Genomic DNA, 19,808 nt, shown 5'->3' with positions numbered 1-19,808 from the left:
GCAGGTGCTTGAGCAGCCTCTATCTGCACATGTGCGATTTAAACGGTTGATTGTATACTGTTCTCCTGGGAGAGGGAGGTCCTCTGGCATGTGCCCCACTATAGAGCGAAACAGCCACAGAGCTTTATACAGTCAGTGGATACAGCAAAAACAAGCACAGTGTCATTAAACCCAGTAAGTATAAGTGGCTTTAGACAGATGTTGGAATTATAAGGCTCTAAATGTCATAAATCTGTTATTTACCTGTACACTAAATATATGCGACCAAAATGTATTAGAAGTATGAAGTTGAAAAGTTGCAATAGAGAAAGTGTTAATTTGCATACCTGTGGTCTGCCAATATGATGCATAATATTAATGTCCTGGATTTGTTTGATTTAATGTTTATTGTTGGCACAGAAATTAGTTGTGTTTGTGTCAGTTTACAGTATGTTTGATCTCTCCGTTCTCATAAAGCCCGGTGGCTTCTCATACCTCGCCTTAACCACCAAGCCCATGTTTGTGTAGTACGTGTGAATATGCCAAAAAAAAGTGCACGTGCATTGTTTTATTGTCACTTCCTGAATGCAAATTTTTCTGTTAAACATTAAATAATCGTTGGACAGGTGCATGCCTAAATCATGACACACTCAAATGCCTAATGTTAAGTTATGTCAGTTAGACATGTCTTTAGTCTATAGTTACAGATACTGTATGACCTCTGCTCTACAAAAACTAAGCAAAAGAAATACACTGCTCAGTTCAAAACTGAGACTGCACACTGAGCTGCAACTTAAAAGACGAGCGTGTAACATAGTTACATGATTCTATCTGAAGGACAAGCTTCCTTCACTATTACGACATTAATCGTATGTTCAGGGAAACTAATCTAGAAATATGATTTTTCTCTGAAATAGATTTATTAAATTTTTTTTAAGAAAAGGAAGAAACTGTTGAACATCAGATGTTTAACTTGTTACCAGTTAACGATGAGGCTGCAATTTTTTGTGACCTTAGAAATAAAAAAAAAATTAAAACGTAGCATATAGAAGGAGGTGCTTGACATTTCAGCTTTCATTGCAGGAGACCACAAAACCACATCCTTCATGTCATGATGCCCCAGACGTCATCTGTTGAATGAACCTGGCGGTGAATAGAACAGCATTGATAGCTCAGTATATGCAGTATAAACCATTTTTGAAAAGTAGAGAAAAAAAATGTTTGCTAAGACAAATATAGCGGCGGCCTGATCAAAGCCTCGTTTGAAGATTTGGATATGTTTGGTGTAAAAACGTCGCTAGGAGTATTAGAGCGGTTCAAGTAAGTCAGGAATTCTTTCTTCTTGCTTCTTCTTAACATGTTTACGAATTGCTTCTAGAGACATCAAAAGGACGTTATTTGTTTCTTCTTCTTCTTCTTTTTCACTTTGTATTTTCCTCTTTTTTAACAGAAGTGAGATAGGTGAGAGAGAAAATGAACTAAAAGTGAATTCTGCTTCTTGTTCGTTTTCTGTTTCTGTCTTCTGGCTTTTTGATTACAACGAAAAATATCACTTCCTTTTTTTTTACTGTACAGACAGTTATCATGAGGTTTATATCATTGGGGTTTTTTTATTTATTTGCAGATTTTGTTTTTGTGCTGCCTTATGAGCAACTGAGCTGAGCTGAGCTGAGCTGATCTGAGCTGGACACTGAGTTTGTGTGTTCCTCTTTATAATGGCTACGTTATACCTGGACATTTTGCTGTTCGTCTTCTGTGGGATTATTCGGCAGAGTAAGTCTGAGTTCTTCCAATGGATATAGGTTGTTGTTGTACCTATATTTTATGTTTATGTCAGCAGATATTATGCAGTGCTGTGCACTGAAACTACAGTAGGAACTGAAATGAAATGCCCATGTTGTCCTTTTGCAGTAGATGGTGTGGGTTATGTAAGCTGTACCACGGACTATATCTCAACACTGAACTGTACCTGTTCAGGCTCGGAAAACACACTGCTCTGTGAGATCCAGGCAAACTGCAGGTATCAGTTGATTATGTTTTTTGGGGGGTTTTTTTTTCTTCATTGCGTCCATTTTGTCCTTTGAACACGACTCGTAATTCTGTACTTCCACTCCTATGAAGATCATCCCATCAATGAACATTTCGTTAACAACTTTTACTTTCCAAGCGCATTGAAAGTGTCAGATGAAAGTGCTCCTTGCACCTTGCCTGTTTATTTCTCACCACATTGTCTTTTCGTGTTTTCAGCGACGCGGCAGGTTCTACAGATGGTAGATGTGTCATCAGACCACCACATCAGTGGTGTACCATACAGCCAGACAACTTTTTCTTAATAGCAAACCCTGACACCGTTTGCACACTCAAAGCAAGATATGTCAATCAACAAACCAACAGGGAAGAGTACGCTTCAAACGTCATGTTGTTGGACCAGATGAGTACGTGTCTGGATTAATTTTTGCTACAAACTCTTGATTCCCACTCAAAAGAGCTTTTCATGATCAAATGAGCTCATCTATATCCTCTTAATCGTCAATGTGTTTCTTCCATCTCTCTTTGTTTTTTTTGTAGTTAAGCCACAGCAGCCTGCAAATCTAACTCTTACTAAAAATAACAATGAATTCAACCTCTCCTGGGAGATGGCCTATAAAGACTATGAAAATATCGACCTGTTTGGTTATTTGATGTACAGAGTGCGCTTAAGACCAAAAGACATCATGGATGAGGTAAAGGCATTGCATTGCATTGCATTACATTACACCTCACAACATTTACACATCACAGAGTCTGTGATGGAGCACCAGTTTATCATGTTACACCATTAATGTTATGGATGACGTTACAAATAAATAAATAAATAAATAAACCCCAGTGTTGTACATTTGTATAACTGCAACAAGATTTAAAACAAGCAAGCCAATGGAAAATGTAAAAAAAAAAATAATAATAATAAATAATCATAAATAAATATTTTAAAAACCCTAACACTGTAAGATATTGAACACTATGAGCTGTATGCGACTTTCTTGTTTGTTAATTCGCACACAACAATCTTGTTTTCTGATTATTATTTTTTACGCCACGCAGACGCACTTCAAGGTGTACAACGTCGGAGAGGACCGCAGGTACCAGGAGATCCAGTGTGACCTGCTCTCTCCAGGGAAGGTGTATGCGGTTGATGTTCAGGCCTCAGTGAACATCCAAATGAAGAACCTTGATGGTGAAACCGAATGGAGCGAGTGGAGCGCCAGCGTCGAGTGCACCTGCCCTGGTCCGTATATGATATTAAAAACAAACAAACCAAAAAAAAAAAAATCCTCATAGGCCCGGCTTTACTGGAATATTGTGTAAGACTTTAATAACGGAATTTTATTTTCAGTTCATGAAAATACCAGGTTGTGAAAGTTGTTTGAGTTCGAATGTCATGTTGTGCATGTTGTGGAACAAATCTCTGCTCGTTGAAGGTTGAATTATAAACAAGTCATGTGCTTCCGTCTTCTTTACTTTATTTTCGAAACAGCAGACCTGCACTGACTGATTAACTCATAAATACAGGAGTGTTTTGGTTTTTTATTTATTTATTTTTAGCTGTTCAGCATTGAGACCTAACACTAACTAATTCTGCTGCAAACACAATCTGCATGAATACTGTACAACTGCAAAAAAAAAAAAAAAAAAAACATAGCTATGTTGTATTTTAAGATTTTTTTTTTAACTTATGTCCATAACTACTTTAAGAGTTTATATTTTAGACTAAACACCATTTGAGCTTCGCATTACACAATTACTTAATTGTACCTCTGTATTTGTCACTCATGCAAATTATTTTGCAGAGTTATTATATTTTGGTATTGACCAATTGTTTCAACCACAAAGACTGAAGAATATTATAAACGTTGGGACTTTTTTTTTTAAAAATGTGGTACGGGTTAATACGGATTAATTAAGACATGACTTTCCTATGTTTAATTGATTGCACCTTTTGAAAACTGTAGAGCAGTAAATTATGATTTGGATTTGTCACGTCTTGCTTTCCATTTCACACACTTTACAGGGAACTATGATCCTTTATGGTACTTCTTGATGCTGCCTCTTGTTATTGGACTCATTGGGTTTTTTGGGATGTGGTGAGTATCTTTTACACCTATGTACATTTAGAAAACATATTAACAAATGCTGATGATGCACTGACGGGGATTTATTTTTTTACTGAGACAGTCAGAACACACCGAATCACATGTTAATCATAATACCATTATCTTTATTCTTTATTCCAGCGATTCTCTGCAAGTTATCTCTCATCGTTCTCATGATTAACCGAGGTCTTAGTTTACTTAATAGACAATTGGGCTGATTTTAAACATCAATAGTGCCTCCTCCTTTTCCAGTAATTGATACCAGTCGTTTTACCGTACACGCGCCGTCCTTTCGTGCCTCCTACATTCACACAAACCACAAAAGGCAGCAAGAGTTCTGCTTGCAGGCGGCCTTCAGTTCACATAGGCAAGAAAGCAGAGGAAGTCAGATGTGCAGTGCTGTTGCTGCATCAAACACTTCACCCCTTTTCAGTGCATCAGTTCTCTTCAAATCAAGAAGGCTCTTGTTTTCAGTTCATTAATAATTGACACACTTCTCGTGTGTGTGTGTGTGTGTGTGTGTGTGTGTGTGTTGTTCAAATCCCGATGCATCACCTGATCAGTTGATATGTTGAAAGAATGCAAATTCTTAAGGCTGCTCTGTCTGTGTTCCTCAGCTACAGGGGGTTGGTTAAGAAGCCATGTCTGTTTCAGTATATCCCGGACCCCTACGATTTCTTCAAACCCCTTTATCACACATACCAAGGGGACTTTAAGGTAAGAGACCAGGAATGCTGTGTTTTGAACATGTTGAGGCAGACATTTCTGATTCAGAGCCCTTCCAGCTGCAAATGTTAACCAGGGAGACAAAGACGACTTGTGTCAGAGGGAATTTTATCTGTGAAATATAGCAATAAGTCTTCTAACCACATGCAAAAGGGGACCCGAATGAGTCAGTCTACAGGGGCTTCAAAAAAACACTGGGAGGTCCGTGGTGCTCACATCTGGGTGGACCTGAGTTACATGTGCAAAATGAAAGTAGCGCTTCTCCCCTCTAATGGAAAGTACTCTGATCTCAACCCTGAACTCAGATTAGGTGGGTAGTTATATATAGATGTTTGTATCTCAAAGGGAAATTTTATGAAGTTTCCACTGGATAAAGGAGGGGAGCCCTCAGTCTTGAGCTCACAGAATCTAGAAGATTTCAAAGCTAGGGTTATGTTTTGATGTCATGTCAGTGCGTAGCAGTGGTTTGCGGCTGGAGTGAGAAAAAGAAATGAAAAAAAAATTCTCCCCTGAGAAATGTTAACTAACTGGGTTGGAGGTTCTTCCATGGAATGATATATTTAGTGTAATAATTCCAGTGGAAATGGTCATGATAATGATGACAGTCTAGCACAAGAGAAAGATAATAAATGTATTAGATGTGTATTTGAGACAGAACATTGCCCTGTTGAGGGGATAAAATGAACGCAAAGTGTGAAATGTCTGTGTTCTGGGTGGCTCACTGATCTGATCTTCCAACTCAGCTCTTGTGCACTCTATCTTAGTTTGAGAATGAGTCATTAGTGTTGCTAATGAGTCAGAAAGATGACATTTAAGACATTTAACCTGATATGACCCTTGATTTTATATCAAGAATTAAGCTGTTTAAAGATCAGTCTATTTTTGTTCATGTCTTAAGCAACATTATATCCATCCTGTTATGTTAGACATTGGACGCAGTGTTCGCTTTTTTTTCTTCCTCATAACCCTTGCAGTGCCCTAGCTAAAACAAATACACATTTATGAGCGTTTTTTTCCGAAGTGATGAAATCATATTCTAGTTTCATAATTGTAGTACTGATGGAGGTTTAGATATTCATTCTTCATTTGACTAAGGTGAGTAGAAGGCTGAAAATGATACACTAAGTTTAAGGCTGTTCATAATCACTGCCACTGTGGATAGCCAAGATCAAAACACATGCATGTGAGCACTAGATGTTTCCGCAGGACTGTTTTTTTCCCCCCCTTTTATCCTGCTCTCAAAGAAATTCTGATCAATCCTTCTTTCTGCTGCAGTTATTAATTTTGCTTGCATTTGCCTGGATTATATACTTGGTTCTTAGATGGTTCTTTTCCTAAAAAACATACGCAAATTTAAATTTAGTCAGTTTAAAATATTTGAGAGGGTGTCTGATTCCCGATGATGGCCAGGAAGCAAGGAAGTGAAACTTCACATGCTGTATGTGTAATGTGGAAAATTCTCTCTCCCATGTGAATCACAGTGACAGTAGCCAATCATGGGTGCTTGTTAGCTCATGCATGCAGAAAGGGGTGAATACGCTTTTCTCCCAGTGTGCTACACCGCACATGATACAGCATGAGTGGCAGTTCAAAAACATGCGGTTGACTGGCTTCACGTGTCTTGGAGAAAGCACTTTATAATCTCCACCCTCCCCAGTTGGTACAGTTGCAATCAAAATTGCAATTCCTCATGATTGCAACTGTAGCTGTCACATGATAGGTGAGACCTAACTGGTGGGTGGCAATTGGCCAAAACTAATAACAGTAAATAAATATTAGTCATTTAATCCCCTGCTACCATGACCAGGAGAAAGCAGTTACCAAAGATGATTACACAAATTGTTTTAAATGCGTTACGCTTCCATGTCAATCAAAATGTCCTTTCTTTATCTCGTATGCTTTATATCTGCATAAGGGTAAAAACCACCAGCTCCCGAGACCTTTTGTTGGGTCCCATGGGGTTCCAGTCCTGATGCACACCTGCACACCAATTGTAATGATGTAACATTACAATTTCCCTTTACTGGAACTGAGACCTCAACCCCACTGAACATCTTTGGGATTAATTATAACATGAAGACCTCCTCACCCAACATTACTACCTGATCTCATTAAGAGTGGAAGAGTGGAGGTTATTATAACAGCAAAGGGGGAATAAATCCAGAATGGGATGTTTATCAAGCACATATGGGTCTGATGGTCAGGTGTCCACAAACTTTTGGCCATACAGTGTATGTCTGTGATACCCAAGATCAAAGCACATTTTCCATTTTAGCTGCGGAAATGACTCAGGTCTGTCCACATCCTAAATATTCTGTTTTATTATGTTTTTACAGAAATGGGTTGGACCAGTGTTTACCTTCAGCAGCTTTGACGTGCTGGAGAAGAGCGCGCCACTGCAGGTGCTGAGTGAGAAGCAGCAAGCTGCTGCGCCGCTCCAGATGCCTCTTCTCCGCGATCAAGGAAGTGGAGGCAGTAGTCTAGGAGACTGGAGTCTTCTCAGCTTGATGAACCCAGACTTCTCCAAGCGTTACTTCCTTGGAGGCAGCAGTCTTGGCCTTGCTCACTCTGGTGGCCACATTTCCATGGATACCGTGACCGTGTCTGGGCAAGAGGGCGCCATGTCAGATTTCCAAGAGACTAATCGGAATGCAGTTGAGGTTCCTGATGAGGATCCGGCGCCGGACAGCAGGGGGAGGTCAGAAGGACACGGTTTCGATGATTGGCAGCTGCAGGCCAATGATGCAGAGAATGGTGAAGAGCTCTCACTGGATTCATTTAGCTCCAACGAACACTCCGATTACGGTTATCCTCAAATTGGCCTTGACTTGGACACTATTGACAGTGGATTCTTGGAATCAGACTGCTCGAGCCCAGTGGGCTCCGAATGCGAAGGAGGAGAACGAATGGATACTGCTTTATTGGGCGGCCCTGTAGGGACCCATTCAAACTATGTCAAGCAGTGGGTGGCTTTTGTGCCAGCCTCAGGAGAAAATAGCAACTCTTTGTAGGAGACTTCTATTTCTGTGAACTGCTACACTGACAGACTGTCATGCAAAGGGTCTTGGGAACTGTCTAAAAAGTCCTCATTGCATGTTTAGCCATGAATGGCTACAGACAAAATGACTGTTACATGAAAGTCTATGCACAGTGGCACCTCTCCCATGCAGAATCAATAGACTTGGACATGATGTTGACTTAATTCTTGGTGTTTGCCTCTGCGTGAATCCTCAAAAAGAGACTTTGATGCTATAAATTTGTACAGATTTTGTTTTAAAAAAAAAAGAAAGCAGAAATGTACTGGCAAAACAAGAGATGGTAAAGATTATTGCCAGCCCTCTGATAATGCCCCACATTGTAGTTTACTGAAGAGGAAACTGAGCATGCAGAGATAAAGCAACCAGGGCATTCTTCTAAAGCGGAAATAATCTGATAGTCACTGAAATGCAAAATATATCAGATCATATATGTGCACGACTAAAGTTGCTGATCTCAGCTACTGACCTTTATCCATCTTTGTTTAACGCTCAGGAGAAGTATAATGTCACATTATAATGTCACATCCAGCTCACTTTTTGCAGCAGATTTGATGTTGTTTATCGAAGTTTAGTCCAAATGGTATTCGTGGCACTTAAAAACAAAAGAACAATGCTGATTTATTTTCAGTAATCAGACAGTACCGAAGATCAAACCGACAGAGTGTTTTTGTTTTATATGTACAGTATGTGCAGTATTAAGCTCAGCTCATGAGCTTCGACGTCCACGAAGTGCACTGGGCACATACTTTTACGTCACGATAGAAGTGTCTGTCCTTTTTTATTTATTTCTTTTTGCATATCGGTGTACTAGCACTTTTTTTTTCCCATAAACAAACTGACAAGAAAAGAAATGTTATCTTTCACCCATCACATTACAAAGCCCCATTTAAAGCCTTTTAATGGAAAAAAAAAACCTACCAGAAACGTCATACATATTTACAATGCGATGCATACAGATTTGTTTTTGATTATTGTTGACTTCACTAAGATAGAAAGTATGTATAAACTCTATTTTATTCATGTATGCAGAAGATCTTGACAACATCATCTCAGGATCTCTAATGGGCCCAGTGTAAGAATAACTAAAAGAAAGGGGACACTAAAGAGAAATGTGGAGCGTATTACTAAAAAAAAAAAAAAAAAAAATGAGTAGTACGTTGCTTACTCTCATGTCCTACGAGTTATTATTTCATGAATTACTTTTTTTTTTTACATTACAAATAAGAGATTTCCTTCCTGAAACTCATTTCTTTGGCTGAAATCAAATGCAGGTCAATGCACTCAAATCCAATCCAGTCTTTAATGTGCAATCAAGTGTAATAAACTCTACAGAAGGCAGCTGTACCGTTATAAAACTACATGACACATTGTACATGTCATGTCAGGGACAAGAACTTCACCTTCCCACAATGTTTTCAGTGTGTATGCAAATGATGTGTTCCATGTACCGTGGTAAATGTCATGATGGATTTGAAGTTACACCAATATTTATGTCTCGTGTCAATTAGCACCTGCTTACTTTGGTTTTTATGACTAAGAGGACGCTTTATAAGGTGTAGGCACAGAACAAAATGACTGAATACTCTGAAATGTTCAAAAGTGCAAAGCACCAAACCATATAAGATACCTTCTTCAATAACTGATGAAAGATCGGAGATAATTCTGAGGTTTAGGCCGGAACAGTCTGTGTATATAAAGCCAAGTACGCTTATCACAGAGAGCTTATTCATCTGCTAATGCTTTACCTCACAAGGTAAATACCATGCTTTATTTCTATCCTGTTTTTCAGTGAGCTGAAATTTGTCACTGTTTTAATGTTTATGTATGTATATGCAAAAGGAAAGCTTAGTATTACTAGTGCAAACGTTTTTAATTCCATGTTTTATCTTGCTATTTTTGTCTTTTAACTCGACTGTTACAATTCTGATTAAACATTTGCCTGGAACAGTACAGTAATTGTGTACTTTATCTTTGTTTTTTTTTGTTTTTTAATAAACCTATTCAATGATTTTTTGGGGGGATGGGGGTGTTGGGAGGGGATCTCTAAAAACACTTCTTAGAATGTAAGACTTTTACGTAGGATTACAAACATTATTGCTTGCGGCTGCGTCTTCAGATCTTCATCTACATATGAAATGATCCTACTCTTAATTTCTAGGGTTTCACATACTGCATCATGTCATGTAGATGTGTGTTTATGTATTTACTCTATCACAGGTTTACTGACTCTAAAGATCAGGGTTCTCCAATCTCCCCAGGCTAGTTTTTACTGAATGTACTGTCATGTGAAAATGGTGCTCCAGTTTGGATTTCTCTGTGCACTACTGAGCTTTACGCAACTATGTATAGCCAAATTGCAAGGTTTGTCATTCATAATTTATTTATTTTCTCCCCATAATCTGTTGATGAGTGTTAAGGAAGTGGTTGTGGGTTTTCTCAACTAGCTGTATTTGGAAACTATACATGAAAAGACATGAATAAGTTGGCTAAAAGTAAAAACAACCATTACAAATTATTTATTTATACGTTATAATGTGGAAAGCACTGAACTGTGCAGCTCTGCTTTGGGCTCATCAGGACTGAAGTGTAATAAACTCTGTTATATCATATTGAGTGTCATTCCCCATATCAACTATGATTCTTACCTTAACTTACAACTAACAAACCCTTCTGTTTTCATTTTTCAGCTCCGATCAGCTCAGATTTGCACGTCTGTGAGACAGATTACTGGTTGAACATCAGCTGCTTTTTAGATTCCAGAGCCATTGCCAACAACACAGAAAATATTACATACCATCTGGATTTTTACATGAATAATGAAAAGAAAGTATTTATTTACAAATATTCTGCACCATTTCCATAAACTGTGTAATGATCAGTTTCTACACAAAGGTTAGCAGCGTTCAAAGATGTAACTTACAATCGTTCCTTTCTTTCCCAAACAGAAACGGTTTCTGTTCACTTTCAGTGGATAAGGATGGCTACAGCTGCACATTTACAGCAAAAGTGCATGTTTTTCACTCCACATTTACGGATTACAATGAAATAGATATAAAGCTGTGTGAACATAACCACTGTGTGCTTTTGAACTCCAATTACAAGCCAGCACACCACAGTGAGTGGCCATTGAAATATACTCATTTTCATAGCATACTTGATCGGTAATATGGTAACCAATGCTGCATTCATTTATATTACATTACATTTATGGCATTTGGTAGACGCCCTTATGCAGAGCGACTTACTTTTATCTCATTTATACATCTGAGCAGTTGAGGGTTAAGGGCCTTGCTCAAGGACCCAACTGTGGCAGCGTTGGAGTTTGAATTCATGACGTTCTGATCAGTAGCTCAATGTCTTAACCACTGAGCTACCACTGCTACCCTCCGACTTACCTCGGAAGTGGGAAGTCAGTACTTCAACAATCCAAGCCAACAAAAAGTGGGAACAAACCATGGATGCCCACATGTTTGTCTTTTGTTAGCAACATACTAGCCAGATAACTGTAACAGATGATGTATATTTACCTCCTCAAAACAGGGAACTGTAGAGTCGGTGTTATAGATTTTAAATGTGAATATGCCTGTAGGTTGGCTGATCTAAAGTCTAACTACTATAACTCATTTAAAGGTATGACTGATCTAATTGTATATTTGCATTTACAATTATGTCATTTTTTATACAACTGAGCAATTGAGGATTAAGGGCCTTGCTCAAGGGCCCAGCAATGGCAGCTTGGCGGTGCTGGGATTTGACCTCACGACCAGAAGTCCAATGTCCTAATCACTGAGCTACCACTTCCATATATACAGTAGTGGCTCACGGTTAAGGCTCTGGGTTACTGATTAGAAAGTCAGGGATTCAAGCCCCAGCACTTCCAATCTGCCGCTGTTGGGCTCTTGAGCAAGGCCCTTAACCCCCCTGCTCCGGGGGGGCGCCATATCATGGCTAACCCTGCGCTCTGACCCCAACATCCTAACAAGCCAGGATATGCAAAGAAAATAATTTCTCTGTGCTGTAAAGTATACTATGTGTGGTTTCTAACTCATTTAAAGGTAAGAAGTGCTGCTTTGTTTACTGTTCATTCTGTGAGCGGCCATGTTGATTTGACTTCACTTGATTTGACGAAATTGGGGTGGAGGAGACCATCCAGAGTTCCTGACTAGGAACTCTGAGTTGGCAGGGTTTTTTTTTTCCTAGTTGGAGGTTTACGAGTTAAAACCGTTAGTCAAATGCAGAACAAGTATACGTAGATAAGGCCATTGTAATTCTAAATAGATTTGTTTCTACAGCAGAGTAACAGTCTAAATAACATTTTCCTTTCACAGTCAAACCAATCACTCCGTATAATGTGACAGTGCAGTATGAAAACGGGAACTATACCTTTGCATGGAGTAGTGGATATGAGAAACACAGCTATGGTTCAATCTTGCCTTTTCAGTACATTTTGAGATACCACCAAGTGGGACAATCTACAGAGGTAAGTCTCAACCCAGTTAAAAAACAAACAAACAACAAAAACAAATACACACCTATATTTTGCAATTTATCTGCAGATAAATGTGTGGTGGAATGGGAAACCCCGTAAGACTCTGTCACTGCAGCTGAATTCTAGAAAGATTGGGGTTTGAACAAAGTTGCTCTGTCTTTAACATACATGTATTTTGGCATTTCTACTTTAATCACTCACTCACTTTCAGCAAGCACTTTATCCTGGCCAAGTCATAGTAGATCCAAAGTTTATCCCTGGAACACTGAGCGTGAGGTGGGAATATACTCCAGGGGGTGTATTACAGAAACGTTCTAGCTTAAGTCTTAAGTTCTGACCTGATCAGTTAAATTAGATCTGATCGGTTAAATTAGGACTTTTCACAAAGTCGTATTACAGAAGCAAATCTTAACTTGATTTAGGATTCTTATCTTATCTTATCTTACAATTAAGAGCCCGAGTCATATCACCCTGCAGTTTTTGCCTGGTTTTGCACTGAAGCTGTTCAGGGTGGATCCTCGCCAGGAACTGGATGGGAGACCTCCTGGGGAAACTAAGGTTGCTGCTGGAAGTGATATTAGTGAGGCCAGCAGGGGGTGCTCACCCTGTGGCTCTAATGCCCCAGTATAGTGACATGGATGCTATACTGTAAAATCAGCATGGTCTTTAGACCACTCTCTGTGGTCATTAGAAATCCCAGGACACTTACCATAAAAGAGTAGGGGTATAATCCTGGTGAAATTGGCACTTTTCTATCATGGGCCCCCTAATAATCCCCATCCCTGAATTGGCTACATCACTCTCTCCTATCCACTAATAGCAGTTGTGTAGTGGATGTTCTGGCACAATATGGCTGTGGTCCAGGTGGATGCTACACATTAGTAGTGGTTGAGAAGCCCCCCCCCATACTATGTAAAGCGCTTTGTGTGTCTAGAAAGCACGCAAAGTGTTAGTTACTTATATAAATGTAACTAACTAACTACAAAATCTTATCTTATGTCTAGTTAAGAAATCTTAAACTCAACTCTCAGGTCTGTTACCAAGCAACCAACTACAACCAAGAACTGTAAAGTAAACTTTCAATTAAAATGGAGTATGTTGAATAGTAAAATCCCTTGCACTAAGACTGGTAATGCTCCATGACCCTTCGCTGGCTTCTGTAATGTTGGTCGCAATCCTTGTTCTAACTGTATTATAATATTTCAGGGAAGTCTGTAATTATTTATCAGTGTTTTGTTGTCAAAGCACAGAACATCATCTAGGTACTCCAAAAGTCTTTCCACCATCAAACATCACAGTTCTTGTATCATTAATACATATAACGCCATTCTCGGACATGGCTTTTGTAATGTGACTGTTATCGTTGGCTTTCAAATAGGTTTTAAGTTACGACACCAGTGAGGATTTTTTGTCATGGTAGGATGCTTCTGTAATACCCTTTTCCTATCTGTAGTTAAGATAAGATAATGCACTTAGGAAATGTTATTCTGTTATTCTGTAAAAGCTTTTGTCCTAAAGTTAGGATCTTTGTAATACACTCTCAGACCACCATTCACTCACACACACATTTATTCACACCTAGGAGCTAGCTCTATTTGGTTTTTAAACCATAAATGTACAGTATTTCACTAAAACAATATGGAAATGTATTTATTTACTCCATAATCTTGACACAGTGAATGTCAGACAAATTGTAGATGCAGTTTTTCGCAGATTGGTGAACCTCTGCCCATCTTTACTTCTGAAATACTCTGTCTCTCTAGGATTCTCTTTTTATACCCAGTCATATTACTGACCTGTTCACAATTAACCTCCAGCTGTTTCCTTTTAGTAACACTTAGCTTCCCAGCTTTTTGTTGCCCCGTCCCATCTTTTTTGAGACCTGTTCCGGCGATCAAATTCAAAATTACCTTGTAGTTTTCCTTAAAATGGTACATGTTTTCTATGTTCTATTGTGAATAACATACGAATTTACGAGATTTGCAACTCATTGCATTCTGTTACTATTTACATTTTACACAGCGTCCCAACCTTTTTTGGATTCGAGGTTGTACTTTAAGCCGAAATGGACAATCAGCCGATGTGTTAGAGTGTCTCAGTGAAATCTTTCAATGTAGTGTTAAATCTTAGTTTCTTTAGTACTTGTGGTTGAGTTACAGGCAAAAGAGCAGCACATTTCAGTTCAGGAAATCATATCATTTTCAGAACTTCATATAATAGAAAATATCAGGATTTTACCATGTGAAGCCACACAAATGTTAAACCTCAAAAGTTGCCCAAACTACGCCAAATCAACAGAAAAATCTTTTGCCACGACCTTTCAGTTGACCTTCTCCTTCAGAAAGGGGGATTCAAACTGATGTCATTTTTTTGTTTTAATAGCTTACCTTGATAGATTAACCTGCACTGTCTGTTATCTAATGATTTTTGTTATTTGTGATACTACATGAAACCAAACACTATAAATATCTTGTTGTCCCTAACTTCAGTGTCTAATATCATCTCTTTCACTTGCTGTGCTTCTTCAGAAGGACCTGCATATGACAGAAACCGTGTACAGGATCTCAGAGACTCTTTTTGATCCAGGGACTGAATACATCGCTAGGGTTTATAATAAAATTATTCCAAATGATAAATATCATGGGACAATGAGTCACGGGAGCGCTGAGATCAGATGGAACACCCCACAAGCAGGTAAATCTGTAGTCAATGTCACAGCTGGAGATATGAATCATTATGTAATGCTTTTATTCGATAGAAATAACCCTTTGATATCTGGTTCGTGTTGATTATTACTGGTGATTTTATAGTTTAACACAATTCCATGGAAGTGAACCATTCATTATCTTTTTATTGTTGGTGTTTTTTTTTTTTTTTCTTACAGCAACAACTATGCAGGGAATCGTCGTTCTGATTTGTTCGGCAGTAGGACTAGTGTCTCTCTTGTTATTCCCTGTTGCAAGGTAACCCCTGTGTTTCCCCTCTTACAGTCTCAGAACCACTTTGCTTGCTCAGTTGATGACTTTAACTGTGACATGGATGTTGGTGCCAGACAGGCTGGTTTGAGTATTTCAGAAACTGCTGTGAATCTCCTGGGATTTTCACACACAACAGTCTCTAGAGTTTGCACAGAGAATGGTGTGAAAATCAAAAAAAAAAAAAAAGAACAAAAATGAAATTAATCCAGTAAGTGTCATTTCTGTGGGTGGAAATGCCCTGTTGATGTTCAGGCTCACTGAAACTGGACAGCTGAAGATTGTACAAAAGACCAGGTGATGTTTTTTTCCAGTCTTCAGAGGTGGGTCTGTGCCTACTGTAGCGTCAGATTCTCGATGCTGGCTGACAGGAGTGAAACCTTCTGTTGTCGTAGCCCATCTGTTTTAAAGTTTGGTGTTACCTATTTAACTTTCAACCAGCAATGTCTGAAAGACACATCGAGAAAATGACGTTCCCATCAATAATCGATATATCGATGTTTCATGACATCCCTAGTCCTAAAACATCAGATAATTCGCAATATATTCCATTACTCATAGCGAGAAAGCACTGAAATAGTGGGTATGCCTGATTTTGCGTCTATGTGAGAGCTACCTTACGATAAGAGAGATGTGTTATCATGCTATTTTGAATTCCAGAATGAAGATTAAAAAGATTGCGTGGGTAAAAACTCCAGCTCCATCCATCTCGCCACTGAACCAAACAGCTCTGGGCAGTTTACAGGTAGGATACCTCTCTTCAAAACAGGCAAACGTGTTTGAAAATGGTTTCAGTATATGCACATGAATGACTTTTTTTTTTTTTTACATCTTGGTTTCTCCAGTTTTCGCTGTCCAAATCTCATGTGCAACAGATTTACAGTGAGGAAATTTCAACAATCGACATGATAATAGAGATCACAGCCAGACAGCAGCTTCAAGAACATTCCTCAGTCATTTATTCCCAATGTCACACGCCTTACGTGGGTCCTTTAATGGAAGTCTGGGCGCCCTGTCTGACGCCCGACTCGCGCAACACTGCTAACAATCCTTGTAACGATCCCGATTTCCTGCCTGACGACGGTGATGTTGAAGAAACCCTTCTTCGCTTGAGCATGCCCACAGGTATTGAAGGTGGTTTTGTGTCTTTGGATGACCTGGAGCCCAGCCTTGAGATCCGCAAGGACTCGGAAACGTTCGCTAATACACCAAACCCTGCGTGTTTCTCTCAGAATTATTGCACTTTAACCAACACAGCCATTGGACTTATTCCTACATTTTGCACAGTGCCGTGTGTTCCTAATCTCGGTTTAGAGCTAAAGGGTCATACTTCACCTGATCTGTTCAATATGCAGATAGAGGAGAGTACACCAGAATTGGACACAGTGACTCTTGACAATTTGCAGCTGTCTGTGGATGAGTGACCATATACTGTGCATGCAATATGACCTGAATGAAATGCAACTTTTTGTAAATACTGCATTCTCTTATCCTTCTTCAGTTTACGGCATATTCTTAAGAGTTTCAGCCGATCACAGCCTTGTGCCATCTGTTGTGCCATGGTTCTGTGTTTGTCTTTCAGTACGTTCGACTTTATACAAGGGAATGTGCTGCCCTCTGCTGCCTGACATCATATTTTTGCTTCCAGATCCCTCTGTTTTCAGCACAGATTTAATTCATGGATGCCATCCGACTAAGGTATTAGGCAAACGTGTACATATCTAGAACCCTTAGGACTTCTATGGTTCATACAGTTGTGCCCAAAAGTTTGCGTACCCCTTGCAGAATCTGCTCAATCGTAACACTGCTAACAAAATAAGAGGGATCATATCATATTAAGAGCCAGGGGGGTGTAAACTTTTGAACAGGATTATCGGTATAAATTTTTCGTATTTTGTCTTCTGGGAGACATGTAACTATCTTATTTAGCATCTGAAGGGCAGTACTAAATGAAAAAAAAAAGATCTTTAAACAAAATAATAACAATTATTAAACCCCCCCCCCCCATTATTATTAACCCCCCATTATTAATAATTATTATAATATAATAATAATTATAACCCCCAAACCCCCCCCCCCCCCCCCCCCCGGTTCTTAATGTATCGTATTACCTTCTTGAGCATCAGTGAATGTTTGCACATTATGTAATAGTTGTGTACGAGTCCCTCAGTTGTCCTCAGTGTGAAAAGATGGATCTCAACTTCATATAGTTGCTGTTGGAAAGGGCTCAAATATGCAGAATGTGCTGGAAAAGTTCTTTTTCTGAAGAACAGTGGGCAGTTTAACTGCTCAGGACAAATAAGGGACTCATGAACAACTATCACAAAACTATCACATAAACACAGTTGTTGATCATCCAGGTAACAACACACTGTATTAAGATTCAAGCGTGTGTAAACTTTTCAACTAGTTCATTTGTGTAAATTCAGCTATAATCTTGTCTTGTGGATTAGATGTAAACATGTGAAATAGCTTATTCAGGACAGAACTAAATAAAAAACAACATGGGATTTTTATGATCCTCTTATTTTGTTAACACTATTACGATTGAGCAGATTCTTCAAGGGGTATGTAAAGTTTTGGGCACAACTGTATCTCTAAGCAAACCCCTAATTACTATATGTAGAGCCCTACAAAGTGTTTGCCTATAAGAGAACCTTCTGAATAGACCTTCTGGGAAGCTTAACCATCCAAAGAACCTTTAGAGAACCATTTTTTATTTCTTTATTGATGCCAATAAGAGCCAAAGACTGTGTCACAATGTAGAGCCAAAAAAATGATATAAAAAAGGTGTACTATAATACTTCTCAGCCCCCTGAGTGTCTCTTAATCACACTGTGAGAACCGCGGGTCGAAGGTAGAAGTGAGACTGTTGCGCGTACATATTTTTCTCAGCTTTTCCTTGGCCTGACTGACCTGCGTGGTCATTTCTGTGTAACTGTGGCTCTAGAGCAGAATGCACAGACCTGCAGACGCTTGATGAAGAAAAATATATTGTTTTAGGTTCCACAGATATTACTGCATTATCATGTGGAAATAAAAATGGCTAAGTAGCACATAGTAATGTAACACATAGTAATGTGTTACTATGAAAAAATATCAAAATATCACTTCATATTTTTTGGGGGCATTTTCCTTTATGAATGCAATGTTTTTTTTAAAAATAAAAGGATAGAATAAAAAGGTGTCCACTGTTTGTTTGTGTAGCCTGCGCCTCTGTGCGGATTTTGGATTGTAATATCAGTTCAGAAGTTTGCAGCTCTGTCAGATTATGTGTCCAAATCTTTATCTAATAAAGCTCTGTCTGATGCACCACCTTCTTCAAAAACAGATCCGGAGGCTGAGAGGGTCAACGCCAAACCCACTTCCTGTTCGAGATCCTTTTAAATGGATTGTTTGTATGGGTTTGTTTCTGCAGGACACACTCACGCCTTACAATTCTTCTTATCAGCACATACACTGTGAAAAAAATTCTATTAAAAAAACATTGCAGTTTCCGAAACAGTTACATTCAGGTTTAAATGAGCTTTGAAGAGAAGATTTGGAGAACATTTTACAGATATTTATTTTGTTCTATTCTATTTCTGTTTAGTCAGTTTATAACAAACTTCACAAAGGATAAGGAGCAGGCAGGAACTGGCTCCAGTGTAACATAAACTTTAATAATAAACCAAACTCAAACAGAACAGAAAACACAGACGAAATACAAAATGCACGTGCATCCCTCTCTCTCACTCTCTTTCTTTCTCTCTCTCTCTCTCCCTCTCTTTCTCTCTCTATCTCTTTCTTTCTCTCTCTCCCTCTCTCTCTTTTTTCTTTCTCTCTCTCTCTTTCTCTCTCTCTCTCACTCTCTTTCTTTCTCTCTCTGTCTCGCTATCTCTTTCTTTCTCTCTCTCCCTCTCTCTCTCTTTCTCTCTCTGTCTCTTTCTTTCTCTCTCTCCCTCTCTCTCTTTTTTCTTTCTCACTCTCTCTTACTTTCTCTCTCTCACTCTCTTTCTTTCTCCCTCTTTGTCTCACTATCTTTCTTTCTCTCTCTCCCTCTCTCGCTTTCTCTCTCTCTCTCTCTTTCTCTCTCTCTCTCCCTCTCTCTATCTCTTTCTTTCTCTCACTCTTTCTCTCACTCTCTTTCTTTCACTCTCTCTATTTCTCGATCTCTTTCTCTCACACACTGTCTCTCTCTCTTTCCTCTCTCTCTCTCTCTCTCTCTCTCTCTCTCTCTCACACACACACACACACACACACACTGGGGCTTCCAGCTGCTCCATTACATCTCTCTCTCTCTCCCACTGATTAGCCCAATCAGTGCCAGGTGTGCATCATCACAACTTGGCTTCTCCCTCCTCCCCGTTACAGTATTCCATTCTATTCTATTCTATTTCTGTTTATTCAGTTATATTCTATTTGATCATATTCTAGTATATTATGTTATATTCTATGGTTGTTTATTCAGTTATATTCAGTTTGACTC

The 19,808-nt window shown here is 38.9% G+C and overlaps 2 protein-coding genes across 3 annotated transcripts; both read left to right on the top strand.

The window, feature by feature from the left end:
• The first annotated feature begins 90 nt into the window (after window positions 1-90).
• On the top strand, window positions 91-9,821 carry il21r.1 (interleukin 21 receptor, tandem duplicate 1). 2 transcript variants are annotated; one of them, XM_053613211.1, is made up of 10 exons: window positions 91-174; window positions 1,063-1,299; window positions 1,604-1,752; window positions 1,891-1,999; window positions 2,227-2,414; window positions 2,548-2,702; window positions 3,064-3,247; window positions 4,031-4,103; window positions 4,730-4,829; window positions 7,175-9,821. In XM_053613211.1, exons 3-10 carry the CDS (start codon window positions 1,695-1,697, stop codon window positions 7,847-7,849), a joined length of 1,542 nt encoding a protein of 513 aa, XP_053469186.1. In that variant the 5' UTR covers window positions 91-174; window positions 1,063-1,299; window positions 1,604-1,694; the 3' UTR covers window positions 7,850-9,821. The 2 variants fall into 2 exon arrangements, with proteins under 2 accessions (XP_053469186.1, XP_053469185.1); XM_053613210.1 differs by lacking the exon at window positions 91-174 and having other exon boundaries at window positions 901-1,299.
• An 82-nt stretch (window positions 9,822-9,903) lies between these two features.
• Window positions 9,904-17,210, top strand: il21r.2 (interleukin 21 receptor, tandem duplicate 2). The gene is made up of 6 exons (XM_053613212.1): window positions 9,904-10,991; window positions 12,205-12,356; window positions 14,894-15,059; window positions 15,250-15,328; window positions 16,001-16,085; window positions 16,186-17,210. The coding sequence occupies exons 1-6, from the start codon at window positions 10,748-10,750 to the stop codon at window positions 16,762-16,764; spliced, it is 1,305 nt and encodes a 434-aa protein (XP_053469187.1). The 5' UTR covers window positions 9,904-10,747; the 3' UTR covers window positions 16,765-17,210.
• The last annotated feature ends 2,598 nt before the right edge of the window (window positions 17,211-19,808 follow it).

The sequence above is a fragment of the Ictalurus furcatus genome, chromosome 24 (genome assembly GCF_023375685.1).
Source record: "Ictalurus furcatus strain D&B chromosome 24, Billie_1.0, whole genome shotgun sequence".
NCBI lineage: Eukaryota > Metazoa > Chordata > Actinopteri > Siluriformes > Ictaluridae > Ictalurus > Ictalurus furcatus.
Note: the sequence above shows the minus strand (reverse complement) of the source record. Positions and strands in the feature narration are given on the sequence as shown.